Below are 27,108 nucleotides of genomic sequence, written 5' to 3'. Positions count from 1 at the left end.
ACCTTCCGTTAAACACTCCGACAGAGCTTGTCTTAATGGACGGAATGGTGGGTTTTTTTTTGTTCGAACAACAACAAGCGTCGTGTGAGCTCCTTTGAGTCGTGTTTCAACATATAGAGAAGTCGTGACTCGTATGTGTTTTGCTTCACCAATCAGCGCGACACGAATCCGTGCAACTGTAAAACAGACCAAAGGCAGTTGTGTTTTGGTTTTGGGCCATTCAAAAGTGGCAGAAAACCAAACCACGGCTCTGGCTGTTGTTCTACGTGAACCGTGTAGCGTAAAAACGATATCACGACCTTTTTCAGATCTTAATTGCTTGGATGGCTACCGTGACATGCTGATTGGCTGCAGATAAGAAACTTTCGCCTTTAAAAGAAAAAGGGACAAAGATGCCAGAGAGTTGTGCATGTTTTCACCGTATTACGTGACTTGCTAGTTTGCCGCTCGTCTGCCACCAAGAAACTTTCGCTTTTAAAAGAGAGAGCAGACACATGAGGACTTGTGTTTATACTTTTCCTTCCACGATCCGGAACCAGCGTGTGACTTACGGACATTTCTTCAAAACGAAGAAAAAGGAACTCTGTGTGTGTTTGTGAGTTCCAGGTTATACTGCCTACTGCGAGTTTATCTTGCTTTTCGTCCAGACTCAAGTGGCAGGACTGAGAATCATAACGTAAACGCCCTCCCCGCCTAAACGTGGAAAGATAGTGGCAATAAAACGCCCGTAAGACCCTCTGTCTATACTTACGGACAGTCCATCGGAATGCCATAAATAAACAACTGCAGCACTACAAATCACCAATAAACAGTGTTTAGTGTTGCATACCTGCCAGCATGGGTTAGGTCAAAGGTGAAGACTATACGAGGGATTACGAAGACTTTGCTCATAATTATCAGTGTTAGATAGTCGAGTTACATGGACTGGTTGCGACTGATTTCAACGATTCAAGCGTAGCGTTCATACTGAGCCTCATGAACAAGTGTTACACAAGTTTACATTAATAGCCTGAAATCGGTTTCGGTATTAGAAATTGATTGAGAATGATAAGACTTCCACAGGTTTAAGTGTGACATTCAGTAGCTTCAGAAACAAGCCGCGGCAAGACACGTTTAGTTTGGCAGTGCATGTTCAGATAGAAACATTCCTTTCTGTTCTGAGAAATCGTCCATGTCCGTGACTGGCGGAATTGACTCGACGTTAAAACAAAACACAACTACGACGAAGCGTTAACACAAGGCTCGTCAGTGCAGCAGAAAGATCAAAGAAACAGTGACACACTGCTCAGAAACTGTCGTAGAATCAGTGTGGAATGCGATATCACTATAGCAGTCAAATCCATTGCTTCTACCAGCTGAAATTCATTTCGACAAGAGCTATGTACGGTGAATAAAGCCGTCAAAACTGAACAGTATTAAAGCGGTATCTACAGGAATTGTGTAACCACCATCGCAGCAGAGCAGACGACCTGACACTGAGTGAATCGCACCATCTGTCACTTGTGTACGTCGCACCGACATCGACACACTGTTGATAATTACTCGGTCAGACACCTGAAACTACAAAACTGTACAACCAGCCAGCTTTAATTTCAATCTGCTTTTGCTGAGCTAACGAATCTTCAACGACTCGGCCGTGTTGTCTCACGGTCTGCTTCGCCGCTATTACATAGATCTGTATTATGCTAAGCCTACAATTCTTCAAAAAGTCATCATTGTTGAATCCAGTCTCCTTCGGCAAAGTTGGCGTGCATGGATATTCTGGCAACTAAACTACCTGTGTTGGCCGGCCATACCTGTGTGTTGGGAGCGTAAACAATCGCACACGTGTTGACTGAAGTAGCCGCCACGCGCTGTGCGGAAGCCGCGGCTATCAGTGACATAACCTCCCGTGACCCAGCGAGACAAGTCGGGGTCAGTTTGTGCCAGTGAATACCTATTCTATTTCCGCCAGTGTTACTCTTTTTTTTTCATCGGCGAAGAACAGCTCTGCTCTCTGTACACCCGGCGAACCAGTAGCAGTTCTGTCGTTGACACAAGCGAAGGGAGTTAGTGGTCAGCGAACCATTCTTCTCTTTCTTCCGGCGACGTTTGTGTTGTGACAGTTTTAGTGCCTCTACGGATTACATTACTATCTCGGCTTATCTGGAGCACTGTGACATGCTTGTTTCCAGTGATAACCAGTGACTGAAGTTGACCTGTAGGGCTTTTGACAGTGTGTTTCAGAAGTCAATGTGTGACACAACCAGCTTAGTGTACCACGTGGCTACAACTCGGCTCTGCGACCCGTGTTCGGACATTGTTCGCCCGTTCTGGTTTTCTGCTTGAACTTTGGCTTACCCAGAAGAAACTTCATCAGAAAAGACTTCAGTGAGACAAGCCCAGTCATCTGTGATTTACATCAACACACATAGTCATTTTTACACCTCGGACTGACTCGATTCAGCTTGCCACGAGACTGCGTACAGACTGACTCAGTGTATTCTTTGGTCAGGTTCATTGACTTTCTGGCTCACAACTGCTCATCGTTTTTGCAGCTGTCACGGGTGATTAACTGACAAAGACGGTGTGTTCAGACAGTGGCCAAGTTTTGGTCAGCTTCAGTGACTTTTCGCCTCTCACTGAACCGGTGCCAGTGTCAAAGAGGATACAGGGTCAATTATCTGGTTGATGGACTGATAGTTTCGGCCTGTGCTGGCGCCATCGTCGTTATCACGGATATATAAGTACCACGGCCTTACTTGGCATTCTATGATAGAGCAGAACATTTCTCTTTTTTGTGATTCAAGGATATAACTACAACAACTTTGGCGTGTTATCGGAGGGCAAGAACTTTTTTTTTACGCTTGTGCACTAAAATTGTGTTCGTGCCAACGGGATTTCCCGGACTTTTCCCCCCATAAACTGCGATTTGGTGATGGATTATTATCCCTGCTGCTGCTGTTGTGACTAGACTGGTTTTGCGACGATCTTGTGACTGTGTACATCGTCAGCCAGTCAGTTGCATTTTTCAGTGACAACGCAAGAACTGTGGAAATTTGAAAACACAAGAACTGTTCATTTTGAAAAGAAAAAAAACACACACACAGAGACACAAGTATTCACGCTGAAGACATATTAAGAACTATTCATTCTGAAAAATATGGAAACTGTTTAACTCGAAAACACAAGAACTGTTAGTTTTTAAAAACCGAAAACGTTATTAACTTCAGCAGCAGTTTCAGCACGAACTTTCTCTCAGTACCTGTTTGGTCAGTAAATGAAAAGATTCGTCAGGATGGATCCGAGACTAAGTCGCAGCATGCCTTTATTACAACCCCCTGGTTGCTCCTTCCCACTCATCTACAGAGTTATCTCCCCCCGATGGCCCGAGCGGCGCATGTACACTCCACGACACTACTACATCAACGGGGTTCGAACCAAACTCATCGGAGCAGACTCGTACTCCAACCCCACCCGGTCCCCGAAGCGCCTCATCCTGTGCGGAGCCTCTGGGCCGCATGCGGGCAAGATCACCAGAAGCTCCTCAACGGCGGAACTGTCTCGCGCAGGGGTGTACTGTTCCACGGAGGACCTCAGAGACCACGGCCGAGTCAGCAGAAGAGCTGCCAGCTGTGAGGATGTATATCGCACTACCAGCATCCCAGGCACCCCAGGCTGGGACTCCAGGTTCTCGGAGAGCGGAGTCTCCCTCAACGACAGCCGCACGACCTTGGGGTCTCTCGTGGGCACTGAGGACGTTGATGGCGTCTCACAGTGCTCCTTCGGAAGCTCCAGCGCCTTCCACGAGGTCACCAACGACAGCGAGCTGGACCGACCTGACAGTGACAGTTTCAGTGTCCAGGGTAGTCTGTGCGGTCACGACAGGGCTCTGGATGTTGTGCACGAGGGGGATGGTCCCTATTCATGTTTTGGGGCGGACCGTACGGCGCACAGAAAGACTCGGCACGACAGCGGGAGTGGGCGAAGCAGTCCTGACGATAGGAGAGAGTTTTACCACAGCACTCCGACTAAACGGGGATCCCCGGTTCTGTCTATATTCCCCGGGGAAGAGGAAGACCTCCACTTCCCTTCCCATGTCTCCAACGACTCCCTCCACCCTGATTCCTCTTACCTGTCCCGCGACTCCCTCCCTTCTCCAATGTCGCCTCGCTCACCCTCCTCTCCCTCTGCTTCCCAGCGAAAAGAAAAAGCGGGGACGAAGACAGGCAGACAGGACGACAGCAACAACTACAGGTCTGCGGAATCAATTCCTGTCTCTGTTGACACTACGCGCCGTGCGCTCGATAGAAAACGGCGAGACTTTTTCTCCTCTTTGCAAGACTGCTCTAAGCTGGAAGAACAGTCTCCCGGTGAGTCCGTGCAGTCCTGGATAACCACCGGTCACACGCAGCGCAGGAGCGCGTTCACAGACCCCAAGTCTTTGATCTCTAACGAGGATTCACCCAGACAACAGGAGGTGCTCAGATCTTCAGGGTCCGCTGCACGGACCAGCGTAAGCGAGCGCGTGGCCGCGATAGAGCAAGGGCCGAGCCTGAAAATCCCAGCGGATAAGGACGGTCATCAGAAGGTGTTGGAAGAGAGAGAAAAACGATCGAGGGATAGTGAGGGTGTGAATAAGAAACCGAGCGATTATAACGAGGGCGTGGAAAGCGATGATACCAACAAACAGGCGAGCGAGGGATCACCGCGACTGCAGACAGAACGCCGCATTAGGGAGAACGGTACCAAAACTCTGGCACCAACCGTAGCCGCGGCGTCAGAGGGGGGTGGGGCCGGCCTGCTTTCCTCCCGCCAGCTGTACCAAGCAGCCCCAGAAACTGCGTCATCGCGCGAGAGTACAGAAAGCGGGGGTGGAGGAGAGCAACTTTCTGATTTCCAGAAAAACACCCAACTTCCCAGATCTTCCACTCATTACTCTGACGGCTTGAGTGAAGGCGTGACGGGCAAAAAAGGAGAAAACATCAATAACGAGGGAAGAAAAGACAGGGTGAATGAGGCGGAAAATCGACTAAAGTTACTGACTACTCCGAGTAATGATGAAACGGTGTTACTGAGTACTGTGAGTACTGATGGAACTGTTCCTACGTCATCTCCCTCCTCGTCCAAGCTGTTCGCTTCGTCCGGTTATTGTAGTGCGGTCAGTGATGTTGATGGTTCAATCGACGGGGGCGTGAACGACAACACACACCCTCTCTCTACCGCTGTTGTTACGGATGGTGATGTCAGCGTTGCTTGTCACGAAACAACAAACATTTCACCTGAAAGTGACTGGAAAACAAACAGGGCTGGTGTGACTGACTCTGAAATAAACATCGTTGGAACAAGTGACAATGAAACTGCTACTGTAACTGATGGTGAAATAAGCTCTGCTGGTTTATCCAACGCCGGAGGAGCATCTGATTGGAAAACGAGTAATACTGCTGCGACCAACACAGGAGAAACTCACAACATCACGACAATTACAGACAGCGGCGAAAACTTTAGCGGTGTAACTGGCGTTGCTGACAGTGTAAACAACTCTCGTGAAAGTGATAGTATTGAACAAACATCACCCGGAACTGACACCGAAAACACCACAGTTTATGAAAGTGACAAAAACACTGCTGAGGGGAAAACGAGAGTTGCCGGTGCAGTTGGCCCTCAAACGAGCAGTGATAATTATAACAACAGTACAACAGCCCTTGATAATTACACCACTTCAACGGGCGTTGATGACAGGGAAGGTTATCGTACCAGCGACCTACATTCCGATTCACGGGGCGTGAACGACAGTTGGCTGCAGAAAGGGAGAGAGGAGGGAGAGATAGGAGAGAGTGAGGGAGGAGAAGAGTTGGGCGGAGCAGGAAAACGATCTAATCAGCATGCCACGCAACTCGCACTTGTCTCTCAAGTGACAACCCATCCGTCTACGTCCCTGCGTCAGGACAAAAACACACGCGACGGCGCTTCACCTACCCCCTCTTCCACCACCACCACCACCACCCAGGCTTTTCATTCTTCCCCCACCCCCACCACTGACTCAGTTTATTCTACTACCACCCCCACCACCGTCACATCCAGCTCCGTTGACTCTGTTCCTACCCCCACTCTCACTACTGACACACATTTCTCTACTGCCACCCCCACCGACTTAGATTACTCTGAAACCACCCCCACCACCGACTCGGGTTACTCCTCCACCGCCACCTCTTCCACCCTTCCACACGCAAGCTGCGAGCAACAGGTTGAGTGTTTTAGCGAAGGCGTAAACACACACATTTCCACAGAACGGAGCCAGCAGGACTTTTTGAATCAAAACCCAACGGTTGCGGCAACAGAGGGGGAGATGGAACGATGCCCCGCAGCGGAGAGGAGGTTTGTGGATCGAAGCGAGCAACATTTGCCCCCCACCACCTCCACCCGTGAGGTCAGCCACCGTCACAGACGGCACGTCCGTCGCCTCACAACGGTAGAGAAGACAGTGACCACTGAGCACACTGTGCGCCACCGTGACCACAACGACACTTCGTCATCCCCGTCAGCGCTGGGGGAAGGGGGTAGTGTCAACAACACTGGTGTGGGTTTGCCGCCTGCGAGCTGTGACTTTCTCACTACTACCACGGACAGAACTGTGTCAACGACAGTGAGAGAGGAGGATAGTGAGAGGGAGGAAACTACCACCCGTACCACTTCGCCCTCCACCCTACAACAGCCGCTTATTCCGGGTGGACGGAGCAGCGAGGAAGCCGGGTACCACCAACCCCGCCCCCACAGCAGTAACATCGCCTCAGTGGAAGTGACTGCTACTGCCACGACAAAGGGAGAGACAGTCACACCTGCGACTTCATCGAGCACCTCCACACACCTGTACCTGCAGCCCGCGACACAGCAGCAACGACAACAAACCGGGTACAGAGAGGGAAAGGAAAGTACCCCTGAAATGGCGGGTAGCGGACCGGTCAACACCAGCTACAACAACATACTGGACAGTTTACAAGAACAGCTGTCTCTGCTGTCTTCGGAAGACGTTTCCTTCACCTCTGGCTACGGTTCTCCGAGAAATTCCAGCCAGGTGTGGGAGTACAGGGACCACGCCGAAGCCACCCTACCCACAACACAGCGAAACAGCGACAGGGCTTACAGCGATGCAGAGGACAAAAGCGACCGAGTTGAGGGCACAAGTAGCGTCTCTTTCACACTGAATAGAAGCTACGCTGATAGAAATAGTGGGAAACAGCAAAGGGCTCAAATTCCCGAGTCGACCTCTACTTCTGTTGACGGACAGAGTGTGACAGATTCGAAGACGGATTACCTCCCCAGTCACGGCTCGTCGACTTTTGAGGCCGACAGGGGGGACAGTGACCTTCGTCACGCTCGAGCGAGTCAGAGACTTTCGACCTCGTGGGGCGAAGAAGCCCTTTCCACCGAAGATGGAGGGAGGGGAGGAGAGGGAAGTGGAAACGAAAACCGGACACTTCCTCCTTCATTTTTCTCTCAGCGTAGCAACACCTCGCTATGGCGACGCCCAACGTCGTCGTCGTCGTCGGAGCTGGACGACAGCGACGGCAACTACTCCTCAATCAGCACCACGGACAGCAGCCGCCACCACCACGGCCCGCACAGCGAGAGCGACTTCCCCCCTAGCGACGGGCCTGAGGACTACGACAACATCCACTCCTTCAACGACTTCGTGTCCGGTCTGAAGGGTCAGTCTACTTCTGACCAGCCGTCGCTGCATCACTCCATGGACATGGTGGCTCACGATCTCAGAGGCTCCGGATTTCTCCGTGCGTCCGTCATCCAGGAAACCATCCTGGAGGCAGACGACGAGAGCGAGACGGCTGACGACGAGGCCAACACGACCGGGGACACCACGCTGAGCAGCTTCAAAAGCAGCGTGCATTTCAGTGTCCCGCAGTCCACGCCCAAGATGAACTACGTGTCGCCCATGCCTCAGATTAAGCTGTGGAGCACGGACCAGAACGTCAGTGAGCTGACAGCCTCTGAGGACAGGAGAGAGTTTTCAACCCCGTCTCCGATACACCCCCTGCAGGACTTGAGTGACAGGCTGTCCAACATCAGCGCTGACCTGTCCTACGACCTCTCTTGCACCATGCATGATGACTCTCGCCTCGACCTTGACCTGTCCTACTCGCGTCACTCCGCGTGCAGCAGCCCCACCCCTTCTGACGTCAGCGAGGGGTCGGTGTACTCCACGTCTGCCACGGCTGAGGTCAGGAAGCAGGCGGAACTCGGAACGTCCTTCAAGTCTGCAGAACTCGCCCCCACCCACAGAGTCGCTCGCAGGAACCTCAGCTCAGCCTTCAGCGCCAAGACGCCGTCCAAGTCCAAGAAGTCTCAGTGGGTGGAGGAGAAGATTGTGCTTTTCCAGAAACTTCTCAACGACTTCGAGTGGCAGAGCAAGACCTCGGAGCAGAGGCTTTTGGACGATATGATCTCCTTCGAAACACGCGGTGATAACGCCCAAGAAGATGTGACACAGAAAAACGGTGAGATCTGTGATGACCTGTACCGCGCCTTTACGCGCGAGAACCAGGAGCTACGTCAGAACCACGTGTGCCCTGTCATCGAGGACCACATGCCTGCCATTCGTTTCAAGCGTTTCTTGAGGAAGAAGCACAACTCCAAGCTGAAGGATAACAGAACGTTCAGGATCCGTCACCGCCTCGACAGGCTGGCGGAGGCTGTGAGTCAGAGTGGCGGAGGGAAGTCTGTGAGCGAGATGGACTTGTCCCGACTCAGGTCAACGCCGTATAGTTCCTACCAGTCCAAACTTCTATCTCCGTCCGCGCTTCGAGACAGATTTGGGTCTGACGTATTTACCGACGACACTGACGTCAAGAAGTCGTTCTCTTCCGACAGCGCTTACTCCACGCTGTCCAGCGCTACGTCACGTCACATCAGCGACCTGGACTCCACGTATAGAAGCGTGTGTGACAGTCGCGGTGACGTCAGCAGTATAGCCACTGACGTCAGCATGGACGAGAACGACAAGCTGAGGTCGCTGAGTGACGTGTTTGAGCAGCTTGACGTGTGTGAGGACAAGATCGACTCGGCCTTGCTGGACAGGCTGCAAGTTGGTCACTACAAGGCTGACACTTTGTGAAATGACGTCACGATGTTTTTCAATGACGTCACACGTGATGCACGCTTGATCTGAAATAGTCTTGGAGTATGGCTTGTTTTGTGCTGATCGACGTTATTACGGGTTGTGTTTGAAAAGCAGAGATGAGTAAGAGAGTGAATTCGTGAAATGTACGTGTACCCCAGTGAAGTTACAGTTTACATACACACCTGACATGATTTCAGAGGTTAGTGACGTCACATAATGACAGTGTGTGTGCCAGATGGAGATTAACTACATGCTGATGTGAAGTGTGTCAGGTTTGATTCCAAACCGAAACTGAATATAAACTGGTTGTAAACGTTGCTATTGTATGTTTTGCAGTACGTCTTGCATTGTGCAGTTTATGAAATACATGTTCCCTTCCGCCGTTATTTTCAGTACAAAAATATAATTGTGACCAGATATTTTTTTCCAGTCACCATAGCGTTTTATTTAATAAAGAAGAAGACAAAAGGGAACAAGATTTCGCGAGCTGCACAATGTCTTAAGACGCACTGTAACATGCAATGGGAGTTCACACCAACTGTTTTACAACCACTTAAGACAAAAAAAGCGAACCACTTTGGGACCAAAACCCAACTCTTCCTGTTCGGAGTTGATTGGATTGTCAGGAATTCGTGCTTGCAGAAAAATTACCAGTACTGTTGGTCGGTCCAATTACGAGATTTTTCTCTCAGTGTTTGTATGTGCAATCGATCTGAAGGTCGTGTTTGTGTTAATGGAATCAATGAGGGACCGTGAGGTTAGGCCAAAAAAAAGGTGTGGTTAAGGTAACATAGCCCCAAAAAATAGGGTAGGAAGGTAGGCAATCACTTTTTTTTTTAACTTTTTTTTCTAATGTGTACAAATTAAACCTACTTGACAGGGAAATAAGTGTGCGACTCGAGCGCTGTCGCTTTCATTGTGTTTTCTGCACTCGTTTTTTGTTTTGTTTTTTTGTTTTTTGACAAATGTACATAATAAAAAGTTATAGGGTCGGCCCCTAAAAATAGGGTAGGTCGGGTTACCGTAACCACACCTATTTTTTTAGGCCTTATGTTGTACAGGCTGTGTCATAAATGAACTGGAGGATAGGACGGGGTGGACCAGAAGTGGATTTGAGGAATCTTGACCTGACACAGCAGAGACTGACAATGCGTGGTGTGTAATTTACCATGTAGCATATTGTATTACGGTTCGACGATTGTCTGTTGTTCTTGTTTTATTTGGTGTGGTGTGCAGTGTTCTTTGTGCCATTCAGACAAAGACACGGTGGGGTTCTCTGAACAAAGATCTGTAAAACAAAACAAAATGTTATCTGAGAAAAGATTTATATACTTCGGTTTTCATGTCAACAGTTTTAGCTGTGGAAAGACTATACTTTTTTTCATTTCATTTTGTGTGTGTTCTTTTTCTGGTTGTTATTCCCCTCTTACCTTTGTTTGCTTGTTTTAATTTGAGCAAGCATTGCTCTTCGACATAGTATCTTTAACCTTATACCTTGTGTGAGAAAACATGCAAACAGAGTTTACTTTGAACATGCTAAACCCTTTTGCGTAAAAAACAAACAAACCCAGGACTTTTTCAACGACCCCAGAATGTTCTGGGCATAACAAACAGACCTACATCTGTCAGCTTCTCATTCGAACAACAGTTTAGTGAAAATGATGGCAACAGACACACAGGGTACCAACCAGGTACAACCGCTGAGGTGAACGCCCTAGTTTGAGCGAAAACAGCTTTGACTATACCTGCTGAAAGGTTGTTTACTTCTGGTATTTATAATTCTGTTATTTACCCGCGTTCTTTTTAGAGATGACGTTGGTGTTGAAAAGATCATTTGTACTGCAGTGTTTTACAGTTTAGGTTAAGTGTTAAGTCTTGTTTTAAGCCATATCACTGCATTCCTAACACCTGTACGTAGTACTACTGTGCTCAAGCGAATCCATAACGTAAAGCTGATTGTATTTGTGTGGGTGTTATGTACAGTATATTAGTGTAGCTTTTCATTACGATCTACATCAAGGGAATACTGTTAAGACAATGGAATAAGTTTCTCATTATCAAGACAAAATGAATGGGGTATTTTGTTGCTATCTAAAATCAATGAATACTTTAAAAATAGTGACATACGTTTCCTATTAGTTGGCAAGACAAAATTGACCACACGGGTCTGCGCAGATGCGCACTAGCATTTTCACATTTTCCTGTATTGTCAATGACAGTAACCTTAGGCGAGTTTCACGTGCTTGTAGCGTTTGAAGTGCTCGTGCTCCCATGCATCACGGTCACTGGCCTGCATACTTCTCATTTTCCCCCCGGAGGGAAATGATAGCCATATGAGGGGCCAGTTATGGACCAGAATGGAATGAGGGGGAGGAAAATGGGGGAGGGTGGTGTTGGCCGAACACACATGTATGCTAAGAAAATCAGTTTCACGGGAAATGTTTACTGCACCGGACAATTTTAATGCCTCTTGTCGTTCTTTGAACTTCTGTCAAGCTGTTTTCTCTTTGGAGGGCATTTTGTGTAGAAAAAAACCAACGGAGGAAACGGGTGGTAGGGGGTGGGAGATGTCATTTGTACTGTTCGCTGTGTTTATATTTGTGTTTCTGTTTGTTGTATGCTGTTGGGTGTTTCTTTTATGTTGTTTTTTGTTTTTTGTTTTTTTGTGGGTGTGTGTGTGTGTTTTGTGGGGTTTTTTTTTTGGGGGGGGAAGGTAGTCAGTCCTTTGCACGCACGCTTTTTATCAAACAAAATTACAGCAAAGCAGACTGGATTCAGTATTTTGTTTGTTTTTTGTGTCAGTCCTTCTACGAGCACGCTCTTTACCCGATAGACACACACATCAATTGATGCAGACTCTTGTATCCCACACGCACAGTCTCAATTCACCTGTCACTGGCTTGAGCGATCAATAAAATTTGAATCACAAATTCATATTGTCCCCTCTTTTCCCCGCGGGCTCTCACTTGTAAATAGTAGTTCAGGTCTATTTATTTTCCCGTTAAAGCTGGGACCTTAATTGCATAGCTGTAGTGTAACTCGTCCGGCTTTGGCGATCGAAAACAACTTCGTCTGCCCCACAGAAATGTTTATAAACCGGTGAGGTGGCTTTTTTTCTGGGCGTAGCTGTTTATCCGAACGTTCCGTCTAAGTGGTTCCATCAGTCTTGTGCAGGGATTCAAGCTCTCTGCAGTTACTGAACTTTTAATTTCAGTGAGCTTAATTGTGTGTGTATCTGGAAGGACAATACTGCCCGTTTCGTTACATCCTGGGTCAAAGTTGTTTTTGTGTAGACTAAGTACTGCTTATATTCTTTGGAGTACTTCTTCAACAGCCAGTATGAGTTCGACAGATGGAGGTAAAGACTTTTTCTATCCTTTCTTTCGAAGAATTAGGGAAGACAGAAGGTCAGTGAAAGCTTTTACCAAGGATACACATGATCAGACAAAGTGATCGATTTCAGGGTCAGTGTTTGTTTGTGGCGATGATACTCGTCTGATGGTTGAATGAAATGCTACTATAACGGCGCTTCAAATACCAATAGGGCAGTCTGTACTGTATTATCTAGAGGGCAAAGGAAGATTACAGAAAACGTCTGGTGTTGTTTTTACCTCTTGAAAGCTTGTGTCAGGTAGTATCAGGGTGGTATTTTGATTAGCCTCTAAAGTGCCTATAGTTCGCTTCAGCCACAATGCGTGCAATTAGGATACTCAGGGGGGAAAAAACAGACGTCCAGATGGGTAACACAAAGTAATGGAAATACCCGTCACTGCACTGAAGAACCATTATGCCTTTTTAGCGCGTGAGCGGTTCTGGCAATATTGGCCACTAGAACCCGTCCCCCCCCCCCCCCCCCCCCAAATTACCCACTCTCCCTTGCCCCACCCCACACCCTCCCTTACCCCCACGCGCCCAAATCAATCTGGGTAGCACTAGGTACCAGTACAGCACTGATGAAGACGCATGCACATTCTGATCGACAGTGGCAGGCGAACGCGCTGTTCGTCAGTTCGTGTGTATGGTGGTGTGTGTGTGTGGGTGTTTTTTCCTGCCAGACTGACCTCGCCATCTGGGTGTACTTCTTGCCCTTGTTGTGAATGACTGGCATGCCGGTAATGTCAAGATTGACACTGACAACACACATTGTCACTTGGACGCATCTGTAGTCAAGATGAGGGATGAGAGCCGGGGTAGCTGGTTCAAGCTGGCCATCTTTGTATTGCACTAATCAGAGGGCGTAGTCTTTTTTTCATTTTTGTTCGTTTTAGTAATTGAAAAGAAAAAGAAAAAGTTTCTGTTTGACATAAACGGCGGCGGGAAGGAATTGGGAAGACCTTGTTGTGTGCACAAATGTATGTATTTCTGGTAGCGAATTTTGCTGGCAACAACAAACCAAATATTCATGAAAGGTTAAAGTTTAATGTGTTATGGTGTGTATGCGAAGACAGAGTTGAAATAGAAAGAAAGGGATAAAGACCTGCCCAATTTCTACAGCTCAGCTATTTAACGAACGTTTACAACCGTAATAGCACAGGGTGATTCCTTCTCGACTGTGTTTATAGTGATTATTTGTCGCTACCCGATTTCCACCACGGTTTACAGGAATGGTTACAAACATACCCTTTCCCATCTTTCCCTTGGAAGAAGCGAAGATGTGACGTAATGCATACGTCACAGCAGGGCGTCTCCCAAAAAACTAGGGCAACGCAACGCAGCTGAGAAGGGGGAAAGTGAAGAGAAAATGATCATCTGGTCGGTTTAACAGTCATCCCGGGGATTGTAAAGCCAAGTGCTTTCCCAGGCCTAGCTTTTTCACTCCCTGCTGGTTTTGTGGAAAAAAATTTGCAGTCGTTTCCCATTAAAATGTTCCAGTGCGCAGATTATTTCGAGAAGGGGGGGGGGGGGGGGGGGGACTGAGATGTGTTGAAAGAGAGGAATTTAAACAGATCCATCCAATTTGGCTTGAGCCAGAACTGAAGAGAAATACTTCCCAAGGGCAAGGACAATCAGTTTGTTGGAAGACGAAAAGAGCTGGAGAGATATGTTTCTCTACTATTCTGTATGAATAGACTTTTGTTTGGCACAAGCATTGTTATAAGTAACAGTTATGCCTCTATTATTGCGACTGATTGGTCGAAGATGAGTGACCGTAACGTTTTGGTTTTTTTTCACAATTAAACGTTCCAATAACACACACCTTTCTTGTTTTTGGATTTTGATTGAATGATCTGTTCACTGCGTCGACTCATTGCTTGGCGCATAAAAAGAAACAGCCTTAGAAATCTTTAGAGAGAAAAAGTTTAAATAATGTTCTTGCCCCAATGGTAAAAAAGTGTCTCTCTGGTCCGTTTTATATTTATCAAAAGTTTTCGGAGAAAACAAACTTGAGTAGACATTCTAGAACAAAGCTATAATAGTCCAATAGTGACCTGGTTCTTGCGCCTGTGGTAGAGGGAGTTTCTCTCGTGCTCGTTTTACGTCACAGAAGCGTCGGAGTGTATTGTGGCTTGATAGCCGTGGCACTTCATTAATTACCGATAATGAGCGGGACTGTGGTCTGTAATTATCCTGTCCAACGCCATTGATTGTTCGTAAACTGACGCCGACTAGGCTTGCGTGCGATTATTGCCAGGGCTGAATTACTCTGCACTCGGGTTTGATGTCACTTTCTTGAAGCTGGTTCGAGTTACGGTAGAGTGAAGCTCTTTTCTTGCCGCCATCCCTATGGGAATTACCAGATTTCGTGTGCAACTTTCTTTTACGCTCTTATCAAAATCTCTGTTAGAGTTTTGTTGTTGCCCGAATGAAACGCTTGTATGAGCCCTGAACAGCCGTCTTGTGCAGCAGTTTTTTTCTTGATCATACCACCCCCCCCCCCCCCCCCCACCACCATACACACACACACAGTGACACCCTCCCACCCCCACACACCGCTCGCCTTGATTGCGTCTGTTCGTCTTCCCCACCCTGTTCCTCTCGCCTTGAAAATGTGTCAGATTTCTCACTTGTTTTTTGTTTTTTGTTTTTTATTTTGTTGTTGTCTTCTTGGAATATTCTATAGTGTGGGGGTAATTTTTAACATTTTAATTTGTCTGCTGACATTGAGTGGAACAAAAAGAAGAGCATAATATTAATGACAGTACTAACCGTGAAGAAAATTGACTGATTTGTTTTCTGTATCATTTTATGTATTTGCTGTGCTTTTGTATGTTATCAAACATAGAGCATAATATAAAAACTTTGCGACGACCATTCCAATGTCGTTGGCTGTGTGTGTGTGTTTGTGTGTTTGTTTGTGTGTGTTTGTTTGTGTGTGTTTGTGTGTGTGGATGGGTGCGTGCGCGAGCGTGTTTGTGTGAAAGCACACGTTTGATTGATAAGATTTCATAGAGCTCTCTATAAATCAAATCAAACGTCATTCGTCTGTAAATGACTGCTCTAACAAGGCGTTCACACATGCACGCACACACACACACACACACACATTCAAGATAAGACCAGTAGACGCCGAAAAAAACAGTGGGAGATATGTTCAGCTTAGTGTCAGCTCATGCGATAACAACACAAATCTTCCAGCAATGTGAACTCCTTATCAAACCCTCGTCTTCTCTAGGAAACTTGATCACACTTATCAAGATGTCACACCTACGCACTGGTATGAAGGCACTTCTTCTTCTTCGTCGTTCGCTCAGACAGCAACTCCGGAGGCCCTGATGAAGGCTGCTCGATGTCCGTCGTAAGTTCAAAACATGGGTAGTAAAGCTAAAAGACACTTTTCTTCCAACAGCCTCCCTGGTTCTTGTGGAGACTGAGAATTGCTTGCTGAACTAATTTCGTGACCGACGATTGCGAAATCAATTCAGCAGATAACCCTTATACTTTGCAAAGGAAACAGCCCGGCTGTTGAGCCTTGGTATGTGATGAAGTGAAAGGGTGCTTTTGTCCCGTGTTATGACAGATCTGTGGTTTTGTCCCGTGTTATGACAGATCTGTGGTTTTGTCCCGTGTTATGACAGATCTGTGCTTTTGTCCCGTGTTATGACAGATCTGTGCTTTTGTCCCGTGTTATGACAGATCTGTGCTTTTGTCCCGTGTTATGACAGATCTGTGCTTTTGTCCCGTGTTATGACAGATCTGTGCTTTTGTCCCGTGTTATGACAGATCTGTGCTTTTGTCCCGTGTTATGACAGATCTGTGCTTTTGTCCATGATCGTGTACACCAGAAGAAAGCTTTTCTTTAAAAACGAAAAATTGTGTTTTTTGGGGTTTTTTAAGTTCTTTTTTCACCAGCAAATGTGTGTGTGTGTGTGTGTGTGTGTGTGTGTGTGTGTGTGTGTGTGTGTGTTTTCTGTAAAGTAGTTTATTTGCACCTTCAGTATCTGAAGTTGCATAAAAGAACAATACAAAACAACAACAACAACAGTACACACTAAAACACAAAACAAACAAAGGCAGCAAGAAGAGCAAACAGGTGCATGCGAAGAAAGTTAGTGACAGATCATCAAGTTTTTGATACTACTGTAACTCAAAATTGGGTCAAGTTTTTTGTGTTTTTGTTTTTGTTTGGGGGGGGGGGGGGGGAGTGTACGTGTGTGACGCAAATTACATAAAAGGTGCAGTCCTTCCTGCGTACACAATCACGTTCACCACCACAGGTCTTAGTCCAGACTTCCACATGGTATGAGATCATCCTTTCACTTTGACACATGCCTAAACTCAGCAGCCTGACAGTTGTTTGTGACCGACACGGTGGCCTAGTGGTAAGGCGTCCGCCCCGTGAGCGGGAGGTCGTGGGTTCGAACCCCGGCCGGGTCATATCTAAGACTTTAAAATTGGCAATCTAGTGGCTGCTCCGCCTGGCGTCTGGCATTATGGGGTTAGTGCTAGGACTGGTTGGTCCGGTGTCAGAATAATGTGACTGGGTGAGACATGAAGCCTGTGCTGCGACTTCTGTCTTGTGTGTGGCGCACGTTATATGTCAAAGCAGCGCCGCCCTGATATGGCCCTTCGTGGTCGGCTGGGCGTTAAGCAAACAAACAAACAAAAAAGTTGTCTGTGTGAAGAAGGATTTGTTTCTGATTTAATTTCTTGAGTGACACCAAAGTCAATCTGCAGAAAGAATTCATAAAGGAAAAAAATCCCACTCTGCATATGAAGCAGCTATAGGAGGCTCAGTGACGATGCTTGGTATGTGTCCAAGTGAAGGAATGCTCTTGTCCCATGTTTACAGCCTTGAACAGATCTAAATTGATGACCGTTTACACTAGAAGGAAGGTACCTTTTGGTGTACACCAAAATGCTTCTATATCACATTCGCATTCGTCATACTTGTAGGTTAAAAAGACGCTGGGAAAAAATCACAAGACACAGGTCGCAACATGAAATCTCTGTTTCAACACGGCAGTATTTGAAGGTTTGTTGCACAGGAGCTTGTATCAAAGTCAATCGAAGTATCCCTTTCCTAATTCTTACTGTAGAAATGTTACTATTCTAATGGAATCAGTAGTAAAACTACAGTAAGGAAAAGGGAGCAGGATACATCGATCAACCGGCGCTATGATACAAACTCCTGTTGTTTGTTGAGTCAAGTTTTGACACTGCCATGAGAACGTCACACACAACTGATCTCTAGTGTCTAATCATGTGGAACTGTCGACCGCATTCCATGCATTTATATCCGATCAGTTTACGTTGCCTTGACAGACTTCCTCTATTTCTGCAGAAACCAACACAAGCGCGTGTGCATATCGCACACGGATAGAACCCCCCACGGGTTAGGGGGAAGAATTTACCCGATGCTCCCCAGCATGTCGTAAGAGGCGACTAACGGATTCTGTTTCTCCTTTTACCCTTGTTAAGTGTTTCTTGTATAGAGTATAGTCCATTTTTGTAAAGATTTTAGTCAAGCAGTATGTAAGAAATGTTTAAGTCCTTTGTACTGGAAACTTGCATTCTCCCAGTAAGGTAATATATTGTACTACGTTGCAAGCCCCTGGAGCAAATTTTTGATTAGTGCTTTTGTGAACAAGAAACAATTGACAAGTGGCTCTATCCCATCTCCCCCCCTTTCCCCGTCGCGATATAACCTTCGTGGTTAAAAACGACGTTTAAACACCAAATAAAGAAAGAAAGAACACGGATAGACAGACAGACGCACTCAGTCATGCACGTTCCCCCAACACACACACGGACGGACTTACACGGACGAAAACACACGGACGGACGGACGCACACATGTCCTGTCGGGGTCCTGATTTGGCCTATTATGGTCCGCTGGACCCGAAAAGCAACAGCTAACTAACTAACTAACACATGTCCTGTCATGTCCTGATTTCCTGTCACAAAATCGAAAGACAACAGCCTCAATTGAAATCATTAATACTCATCACAACTGTGTCGGTGTTACGGTTCAATGGACCCCCTCCCCAACCTTATCTCTTGTAGCTCAAAATCAAAACACATGTCCTCAGTGTTGCCGACCACAAAATCATAGTACAGCCTGACGTCAAATCAAAACACACTCGGACAACCCCATCAGCGTCACGGTTGAATGGTAGCCAATTAATCAGCTTAGCAGGACAAGTCAAGTCAAGTCAAGTCAAGTCAAGTTTTATTCCGATAAAACCCCGTGAGGGTACATGGAAAATTAAAAAACACAATAAAAACACATTTCATTCAACACCAATTAAAAGGAACTAAAACAAAAAGAAATCAGACTATGTACAGAAAAGGGAGTTGAGGGGTGAGGGAGAGCAAAAACAATACAAGAAACAATTCAACAATAATAATAATAAATAATAATAATAATAATAATAATAATTGTCAGTAAGTACTGGTGTCACATGACTGATGTGAACCAGTTGATTGGCTAATGGCGATGCGCTAAAACTGTTAGCGCACTCTTGGAGTGCGCTAACTTTTCCACAGAGCGTATTCTTACGCCCTTTACCTAAGCAAGACTGTGCTCTCATCCTCAGAATTAATTACTGACATGTAGCTTATATTCTCCACAATACCAAATGACCATAAATTCCCTACTTCTCAATTAAAGCAGAAGTGGTTTTTTTTCTGACAGATTGCATGTGCCTGTGCCACAGTGCGGCTGCCACTGATCTAAAAATAGAAGCCGCTGGGTTTCATCTAATTCTCGCCGACTTGCATAGATTCTTCTCATCGTGTTAGTGGCATGTAGCTTATCATCCACATTACCAAATGATGAGTTAATATAAAATTCCCACCCGCTAGCAGAAAACACAAGTGTTATTCCGATAACGTACCAGCTAGTGACCAGTTTGGAAGACTGACTCGATCGACTCTGTCATACGTAGCCGCACTGACTACACTGAAATACGACTGCATCAGTTCAGTAAATGAATGGTTTCCGAATTATTATTTCAAGGCAAGAACAATCGTAATCGAAAACGTGTAGGGTTCAGAACGTTCTTACCATTATAAGACTTATTGCCAGCGTGCCTCGTGCGTGCAGACTCAGTCAGTGCAGACTGCATGCAGTGGTTTGATTGCCCTAGCAGACGACATAAACCCCGCTCAGCAAATTAACATGTTGGGCAAATGTGAACGAAAAAACGATGGGGATATAATACGTGTAGGGTTCAGAGCATTCTTACCGTTCATATTTAGTATCAGACTCCCCGATGAATGAAGATACAACACGAAAATATGCCACATTTGTTTTGAAAATGTGCGAACCGTCGAGTCCCGCGGCTTCGAGTCAATTCAAGGGGAGTCACTCCGCACAGTCAATCCGTCGAAGCTCGACTGGAGGTTTCGAATCGCAAATAATGAAGAGCACAGCCCTTTCTCCGAGTTCAAATGAGGTCTCTCTGAAAGATCATCACTGTTCAGATTAACGCTACACTGGAATTTACCAACAGAAATTAAAATGCGTGTGACGAAAGCACGACACACTTGAGACACCCCACACAAAAGTAGATCTTTACTGTACACGACAGTGACCTGACCACACAGTTATGCCTATTCAAATGCGCGTTGCAAAATGTGCGCTTGGAATCTTCTTTTTTCTATGGCGGTACTGACAATATCGTTATTGAAACAATCCCAGTGCACTAAGGGATTTATAGAGCAAATCTCGAAAATAATTATTGAACTCAGCGCTATGCGCTTCGTTCAATAATGAATTTTCTCGATTTGCTCTATAAATCCCTTAGTGCACTGGGATGTCTCAATAACTTAAATAATAATAATAATAATAATAATAATAATAAGGCAAAGGAGCGGGGGGAGGGGGGGGGTGCGTGGTGGATTGGTGCCACAGACTTTTTATAGGGTACTTGTTTGAAAAATCAGTGTGGGGTACGGGAGCCAGACAGAGTGTGTGTGTCAGAAAAGGTTAAAACAGCAGTTCTTGAGACGTAGGTAGCATGGTAAATCATATCACAGCAGAAGACCAACCAGCCTAATAGTATAACGAGCCACTAATGTTGTTATGAATATTCCAAAAATAAAACTCAAAAATACTCCCCCCCCCCCCCCCCCCCCCCCCCCCCCCCTCCCTCTCTCTCTCTCTCTCTCGCTCTCTCTCTCTCTCTCTCTCTCTCTCTCTCTCTCTCTCTCCCCCCCCCCCCCACGCATACACACCTTCCCCCTATCCTTCACCATTTTACCACATCACTACCACCACCATCCCCCTCCCCATCCACCCCTTTCACACTTCACAGGAGTACTGTCCATCACCATCCAACACCTTTCCACTTTTTTGTGTGTGCAGATGAACAACTGCTTGGAGAACAGACCACAACATCAACAGCCAGCACAAAGAATGCTGCTCCTAAGACCACCATCACCAATGGCAACGTTGGGTGGGGTGGTGGTGGAGGTGGTGGTCTCTCCTTCAGCATACGATCAACCTCCAGGGAGAACCTTACTGAACCAGACCCCCCTGTGACGAAAAGTAAATCTTTGATTCTTCTTCTTTTAGAGGTTAAGATACGGTTTTAGCTCAGTTGGTAGCGCGCTGGATTTGTATTCAGTTGGCCGCTGTCAGCGTGAGTTCAAACCCACGTTCGGCGGAAATTTATTTCTCAGAGTCAACTTTGTGTGCAGACTCTCTTCGGTGTTCGAACACCCCCCGTGTACACTACATTGGGGTGTGCACGTTAAAGATCCCACGATTGACAAAAGGGTCTTTCCTGGCAAAATTGCTTAGGCACAGTTAATAATTGTCTACCTATACCCGTGTGACTTGGAATAATAGGCCGTGAAAGGTAAATATGCGCCGAAATGGCTGCAATCTACTGGCCGTATAAAATTTCATCTCACACGGCATCATTGCAGAGCGCCTAGAACTGTACCCACGGAATATGCGCAATATAAGCGTCCTATTGATTGATTGATTGATTCCTGTCTGTGTGTGTATTTGTGTGTGTCTCTCTCTCTCTCTCTCTCTCTCTCTCTCTCTCTCTCTCTCTCTCTCTCTCTCTCTCTCTCTCTCTCTCTCTCTCTCTCTCTCTCTCTCTTCCCCTTAGGTTATTGGTGAACAAAGTGGTGTTCTTTTAAACAAAATTCTAAAGGTTGTCTGAAACGGCTTCAAACATTTTCACATGTACCTCAGTTTTGTTTTTCTTTCTAATTCCAGTGAAAGTCTTGCTAAAATACTAACTTGAGCTTATCGAAGCGGTGAAAAAAAGGATACAATAAATTTAATTTAGCGTGCAAACTGTTTGTAGATGCTTTTTTTTTATCTGCTTGCACCTTCTGGAATTTAAATTTGTCTTGGAGGACGCTAAGGTTAATAGCAGGACCAGATTCACCTACCGCAGGTGCTAAGTGAAGTTGTCCATGTCATGTTGAGAGAAGCTAGTTTGTTGGGTTTTTTTATGTGTTTTTTTATGGTTGGTTCAGTCAAAGGAAACGTATTCATGTCAAAACGCTGGCTGCTTACTTTACGGTTAGTGTTAGTTTGCAGCTAAAAAAAGCGTAGTTGGCCTTGGAAACTAAAAGTATTCTTGCAAAAAGTCAGCCTGATTTATGCTGCTGATTCTGTGATCAAATAAAGAATAATTGCTGGCGCTTCAATCAACCCGCAGATTCTCTATGTTCGTCCCATCCCACAGTTTTGAGTATTAAACAGAAAAGCTCAAGCAACGAACATGATGCATACATTGACAAGCTCTGCGTGACTTTCTTTCAGAACAATCAGCTGTGCCAGCCAGGGGAGGCAAATCTGCAACATCATCAGCATCATCATCTGTCGCATCAGCATCCAAATTCCCATCATCACAAGCCCAATCATCAGCTCCACAACAAACAAGCAACAAGCAACAAACAAGCAACAAGGTAGCAGCAACAACAACAATAGAAACAACAGCAACAACATCTGCCCCAGTACCAAAAAGAATTGCCCCAGTAGCACCAGCAACAACAAAAACATCAACAGCAGCAACAAAGATAACGTCAGCAATGACAAAGACAACGCCAGCAGTAGCAAAGACAATGCCAGCAATGACAAAGACAACACCAGCAACAAAGACCACACCAGCAGAAACTAGGACAACATCAGCAGCAGTGAAAACAGTAGCACCATCTCAGGCCGACTCAACACAGAACAACGTCACACCAAGACCGACGGGAAATGAAGAAGAGGAGTTTACAGATTTAGACGATATGAACACGCCTCGTATGAACCTCATCAACTGGGATCCTGTGAGTATTTCATCTTTGTAGTTTCAGATTACAGTGTGAGACGGGCGCAGTGGCCTACTGGATAAGACATGGGCCTCCGAATCGGAAGGTCGTCAGTTCAAATCCATGGGTTGGATTCTTCCGGTATATGCCGGAAATCCGGATTCGTAATGTCTGAGGTGATGGTTTTGTTGTTGTTAATTATACAAATCCTTCAGCGTCTACAACCAAAAACTTCAGCACTATCACGAAAAGAATATCAAATATCGCGCTGTCCGAAGGAATGGAGTTCTTATCGGACCATGACCGCGCTCAGTTGAAAACGATAGGACATCTGACCGCAATGCGGCTATGTGAACCGGACATTTGAGCCTTGTTATCGGTCTATGTCCGATGTCTGACGCCTAACGACATCCCTGGTTAAGGGTGGAGATTTTTTCAATCTCTTAGGTCAACTTATGTGCAGACCTGTTAGTGCCTTAACCCTCTTCGTGTGTACACGTAAGCACAAGACCAAGTGCGCACGGAAAAGATCTTGTAATCCATGTCAGAGGTCGGTGGGTTATAGAAACACGAAAACACCCAGCATGCTTCCCCCAAAAGCGGCGTATGGCTGCCAAAATGGCGGGGTAAAAGCGGTCATACACGTAAAAATCCACTCATGCAAAAACATGAGTGAACGTGGGAGTTTCACCCCATGAACAAAGAAGATTACAGTGTAGTACTTTTTAACTCGTCTGGATATTGAGGAGAGTTCTGTGTGATAGCAATCATTGTGTCTCCATTGTATAAGCCAGCTGGTTTAGCTTTACTTTCTTGTGTTATCTTGTGAAAAGACAATGGTTAGAGGGAAAGAAGTGAACTTGACTCTTGAGCTTCACTTGCCAGTGCTATCTAATGAAAAGACAAGAAAAAGGGAGGGCACTTAAGCTTTTTGCTATTCTCGTTGATTCTTCAATCTGGGTTTAAGATGAATAAACAGTGATTATTTTTAAGTGGGTTATTTGAAAAACTAAAAAAAATTCTCCCATTGATGTTTGTAACTTGTTTTAGAACCTAGTAGATTTTCTTTCCTTACAGCTCACCTGTTTTTCAATCCTCCTTTACACAATTCTCATAACGTATCTTTCTAGATATTCATATGGACCCTACTGGCTATGAGTTCTATAATAATGTGCATGGGATTTGGCTCTTTTAGTGCGACTAATTTTTTTTTACAAACCTCTTCTCTTTTGCAGAAACCAGTGCTGGATGAGTTGTATAAAGTGAATTTTCTGGAAGAGGTGAGTAATGAACTCAATATATCTGAGTATGTAATGTAATATGTGTAGTCAGAATGGGGGCCCGGTAACTCCGTTGGTAAAGCACTGAACTTTTGATCCTCCCATAACGACACCCCCAAATAACAACACCCCTGTTTTCCGAGTAACCCAAGTTAAACAAGAGGCGAAGCCTTCAAGGCTCACATAAGAAATCAACAAACAGTAACACAAACTCAATCACTCCGTCACACATACACACACACAGTAAGCATAGGTGACACGGTGCAAGAGTGCGAGACACTAGATCTAGATCTGTCTGTCTGTAGCCTACTTACCGGGACACCGTGCCGACTGCCTGAGATGGCCAGATCGACACTGCGCTTTCGACAGCGCTGCGCTTCCTCTGGCAGACACTGGAAACACGCTGTGCAGATTAACCTGTAGGAAATCTCCTTTGGTATCTTCTTTATCTATTTTTCTGGAGCTACGAAACTGAACAATGTAAAATCGTCTTCTCCGAATCGGCGAACTGCAGCTCGGTGATAACGGTATCTATACCACAATCCTTCACGCGATCTGACCTAACCTTGACCCCTGACCTGGTCTACATACCAAACACGACACAAACCAGTCACCTGTTTTTACCCCCCCCCCCCCCCCCCCCCAAAACCCCCCACCACCCGTTTTCTTTGGATACACACTTTAACTACATACGTGCCGACGAAATGTTGATCATTGCTTCAATACTTTGAAGCTGTTGCTTAAATAATTACCAGGTAAAATTAGTATTTCGGTGTTCAGTCAAATGTTAAAGTTTCTACCACAGACATACATACATACATACATACATACATACATACATACATACATACATACATACATACATACATACATACATACATACATACATACATACATACATACATACATACATACATACATACATACATACATACATACATACATACATACATACATACATACCTACCTACCTACATACATACGTACGTACGCACGCACGCACGCACAGACAGACAGACAAAAGTTAGCATCGCATAGGCTACACTTACGTGAGCCAAAAATTTTAAAAATCTTGGCGCAAAGAACAGTTAGACGGGTTAGCTTCGTGCTTTGAATGGTAATGGTTTTGTTGCAGACGGCAGAAGACATCTCCCACAACTTCATCTCCATGGAAGGTCTGATGGAGAAGCTGCCCATGAACAAGAAAAAGTCCACGCTGCTCAAAACGTGGAAACGCCGATTCTTCAAAGCACACGATGGCTGGATTCAATATTATGAGGTAATGAATGAAATGTTTGGTGGACCAGCTTCCACTTGTCAAGCTTAAACACAGTATTTGAGTATAAGAGAGAGAGGGTCAAGTCTGAGCTTGATTGTTGATGACCTATTACATGCTTGACATAAAATTGAGTCTTGGAGAAAGGGAGGTAAGTATAGCTACCTGTGTGGCTTTGTTTGTGGAGCAGGCTGGATTGTTAATCTTTTTCTTTACCCTTGAAAGACAAACCTCACAGATTAAATAAACCAAGATGTCTCTTGACTCCCTCTTTCAAAGGGAAACCTCTAATGTCCAAAGCGAAACAATTTCAAGAAGACCTGATGATGCGAATAATGGCGTCTAGTAAACTTTCTGTTGCTTCTCCTTCATGACTCTCAGAAACCGACAAACAACTTTGAGAATGAAGTTTGTCTCTGTGACTTTGTCATATCAGCATATTATTACTCTCAAGATGTTAGGCTGTGCATGTATCGTTATAGTTTATCATTAAATGAGTATTACTTTGCAGAAGCAGAAGAACTCTGTCCTATTATTTGTTTTGATGTTGGAGATATTTCCTTTTTGACTCACATGCGAAGCAAAAGTGAGTCTATGTACTCACCCGAGTCGTCCGTCCGTCCGTCCGTCCGTCCATCCGGAAAACTTTAACGTTGGATATTTCTTGGACACTATTCAGTCTATCAGTACCAAATTTGGCAAGATGGTGTATGATGACAAGGCCCCCAAAAACATACATAGCATCTTGACCTTGCTTCAAGGTCAAGGTCGCAGGGGCCATAAATGTTGCCTAAAAAACAGCTATTTTTCATATTTTTCCCATTTTCTCTGAAGTTTTTGAGATTTAATACCTCACCTATATAATTATGATATATAGGGCAAAGTAAGCCCCATCTTTTGATACCAGTTTGGTTTACCTTGCTTCAAGGTCAAGGTCACAGGAGCTCTTCAAAGTTGGATTGTTTACATATTTTGAAGTGACCTTGACCCTGAACTATGGAAGATAACTGTTTCAAACTTAAAAATTATGTGGGGCACATGTTATGCTTTCATCATGAGACACATTCGGTCACATATGATCAAGGTCAAGGTCACTTTGACCCTTATGAAATGTGACCAAAATAAGGTAGTGAACCACTAAAAGTGACCATATCTCATGGTAGAAAGAGCCAATAAGCACCATTGTACTTCCTATGTCTTGAATTAACAGCTTTGTGTTGCATGACCTTGGATGACCTTGACCTTGGGTCAAGGTCACATGTATTTTGGTAGGAAAAATGTGTAAAGCATGTGAGTCGTATGGGCTTTGCCCTTCTTGTTTTTTTCTTTTGTTCGCTCAGACAGTCACTCTAGTTCTCCACAGAGCCGAAGAGATTGTCCCTCACTGGTGTTTCAGCAGGACAGATTTCTATGCCAGGTTTTGGTTGTATTTTATTTAAATTATTTGTGTTTGTTGTGTGCAGACTAGCAATCGTGACAAGCCGAGTGAGACAATACAGCTGATGGGAGGGCGTATTGATGACATGGGCAACCGCATCCTGGGCATTGATGATGGGGTCAGTCTCAGACTCATCTATTCCCACTCTTTGTCTTTACTGTTGCTCCAGTAATGTTTTATGAGGACTTAAAAAAAACATACACACAAAAAGAGTCTTTCAGACATTTTCAGGCATGGGAATTGTCCACAAAAAGAAGATGATTAGATTATTGATCACGATTTTTTTTCTCTTCAAAATGTTCTTCCTGCTGGTTGTTGTCTCTTCTTCAGAAAA

General features: G+C 45.4%; 3 protein-coding genes and 1 non-coding gene across 9 annotated transcripts in view; 3 read left to right on the top strand and 1 right to left on the bottom strand.

Annotated features, from left to right (window-relative positions):
* Nucleotides 1-15,367, top strand: part of LOC138965074 (serine-rich adhesin for platelets-like) — a 30,629-nt gene extending 15,262 nt beyond the window's left edge. Inside the window, exon 2 of the mRNA XM_070337191.1 lies at nucleotides 309-15,367. Coding sequence (XP_070193292.1) covers nucleotides 3,260-9,109 — 5,850 coding nt within the window. The 5' untranslated portion in view covers nucleotides 309-3,259 and the 3' untranslated portion in view covers nucleotides 9,110-15,367. The remainder of the gene's footprint in view (nucleotides 1-308) is intronic.
* LOC138965081 (uncharacterized) overlaps nucleotides 1-27,108 on the bottom strand; it is a 97,960-nt gene that overhangs the window by 33,609 nt on the left and 37,243 nt on the right. The gene's annotated exons all lie outside the window — the stretch shown is intronic.
* The window catches only part of LOC138965076 (uncharacterized), a 109,980-nt gene that overhangs the window by 58,752 nt on the left and 24,120 nt on the right, over nucleotides 1-27,108 (top strand). For all 5 annotated transcript variants that reach the window (XM_070337196.1, XM_070337194.1, XM_070337195.1 and 2 more), the window contains 5 exons: nucleotides 20,865-21,047; nucleotides 22,287-22,798; nucleotides 24,016-24,060; nucleotides 25,196-25,339; nucleotides 26,800-26,892. In XM_070337196.1, the coding sequence (XP_070193297.1) occupies nucleotides 20,865-21,047; nucleotides 22,287-22,798; nucleotides 24,016-24,060; nucleotides 25,196-25,339; nucleotides 26,800-26,892 (977 nt within the window). The remainder of the gene's footprint in view (nucleotides 1-20,864; nucleotides 21,048-22,286; nucleotides 22,799-24,015; nucleotides 24,061-25,195; nucleotides 25,340-26,799; nucleotides 26,893-27,108) is intronic.
* Trnat-cgu (transfer RNA threonine (anticodon CGU)) lies at nucleotides 16,855-16,930 on the top strand. Its single transcript has one exon. It is a non-coding gene; the product is annotated as a tRNA-Thr (tRNA).

Source organism: Littorina saxatilis, linkage group LG4 (assembly GCF_037325665.1).
Source record: "Littorina saxatilis isolate snail1 linkage group LG4, US_GU_Lsax_2.0, whole genome shotgun sequence".
Classification (NCBI taxonomy): domain Eukaryota; kingdom Metazoa; phylum Mollusca; class Gastropoda; order Littorinimorpha; family Littorinidae; genus Littorina; species Littorina saxatilis.
The sequence above is the reverse complement of the archived record's forward strand: the minus strand, read 5'-3'. Positions and strand labels throughout refer to the sequence as shown.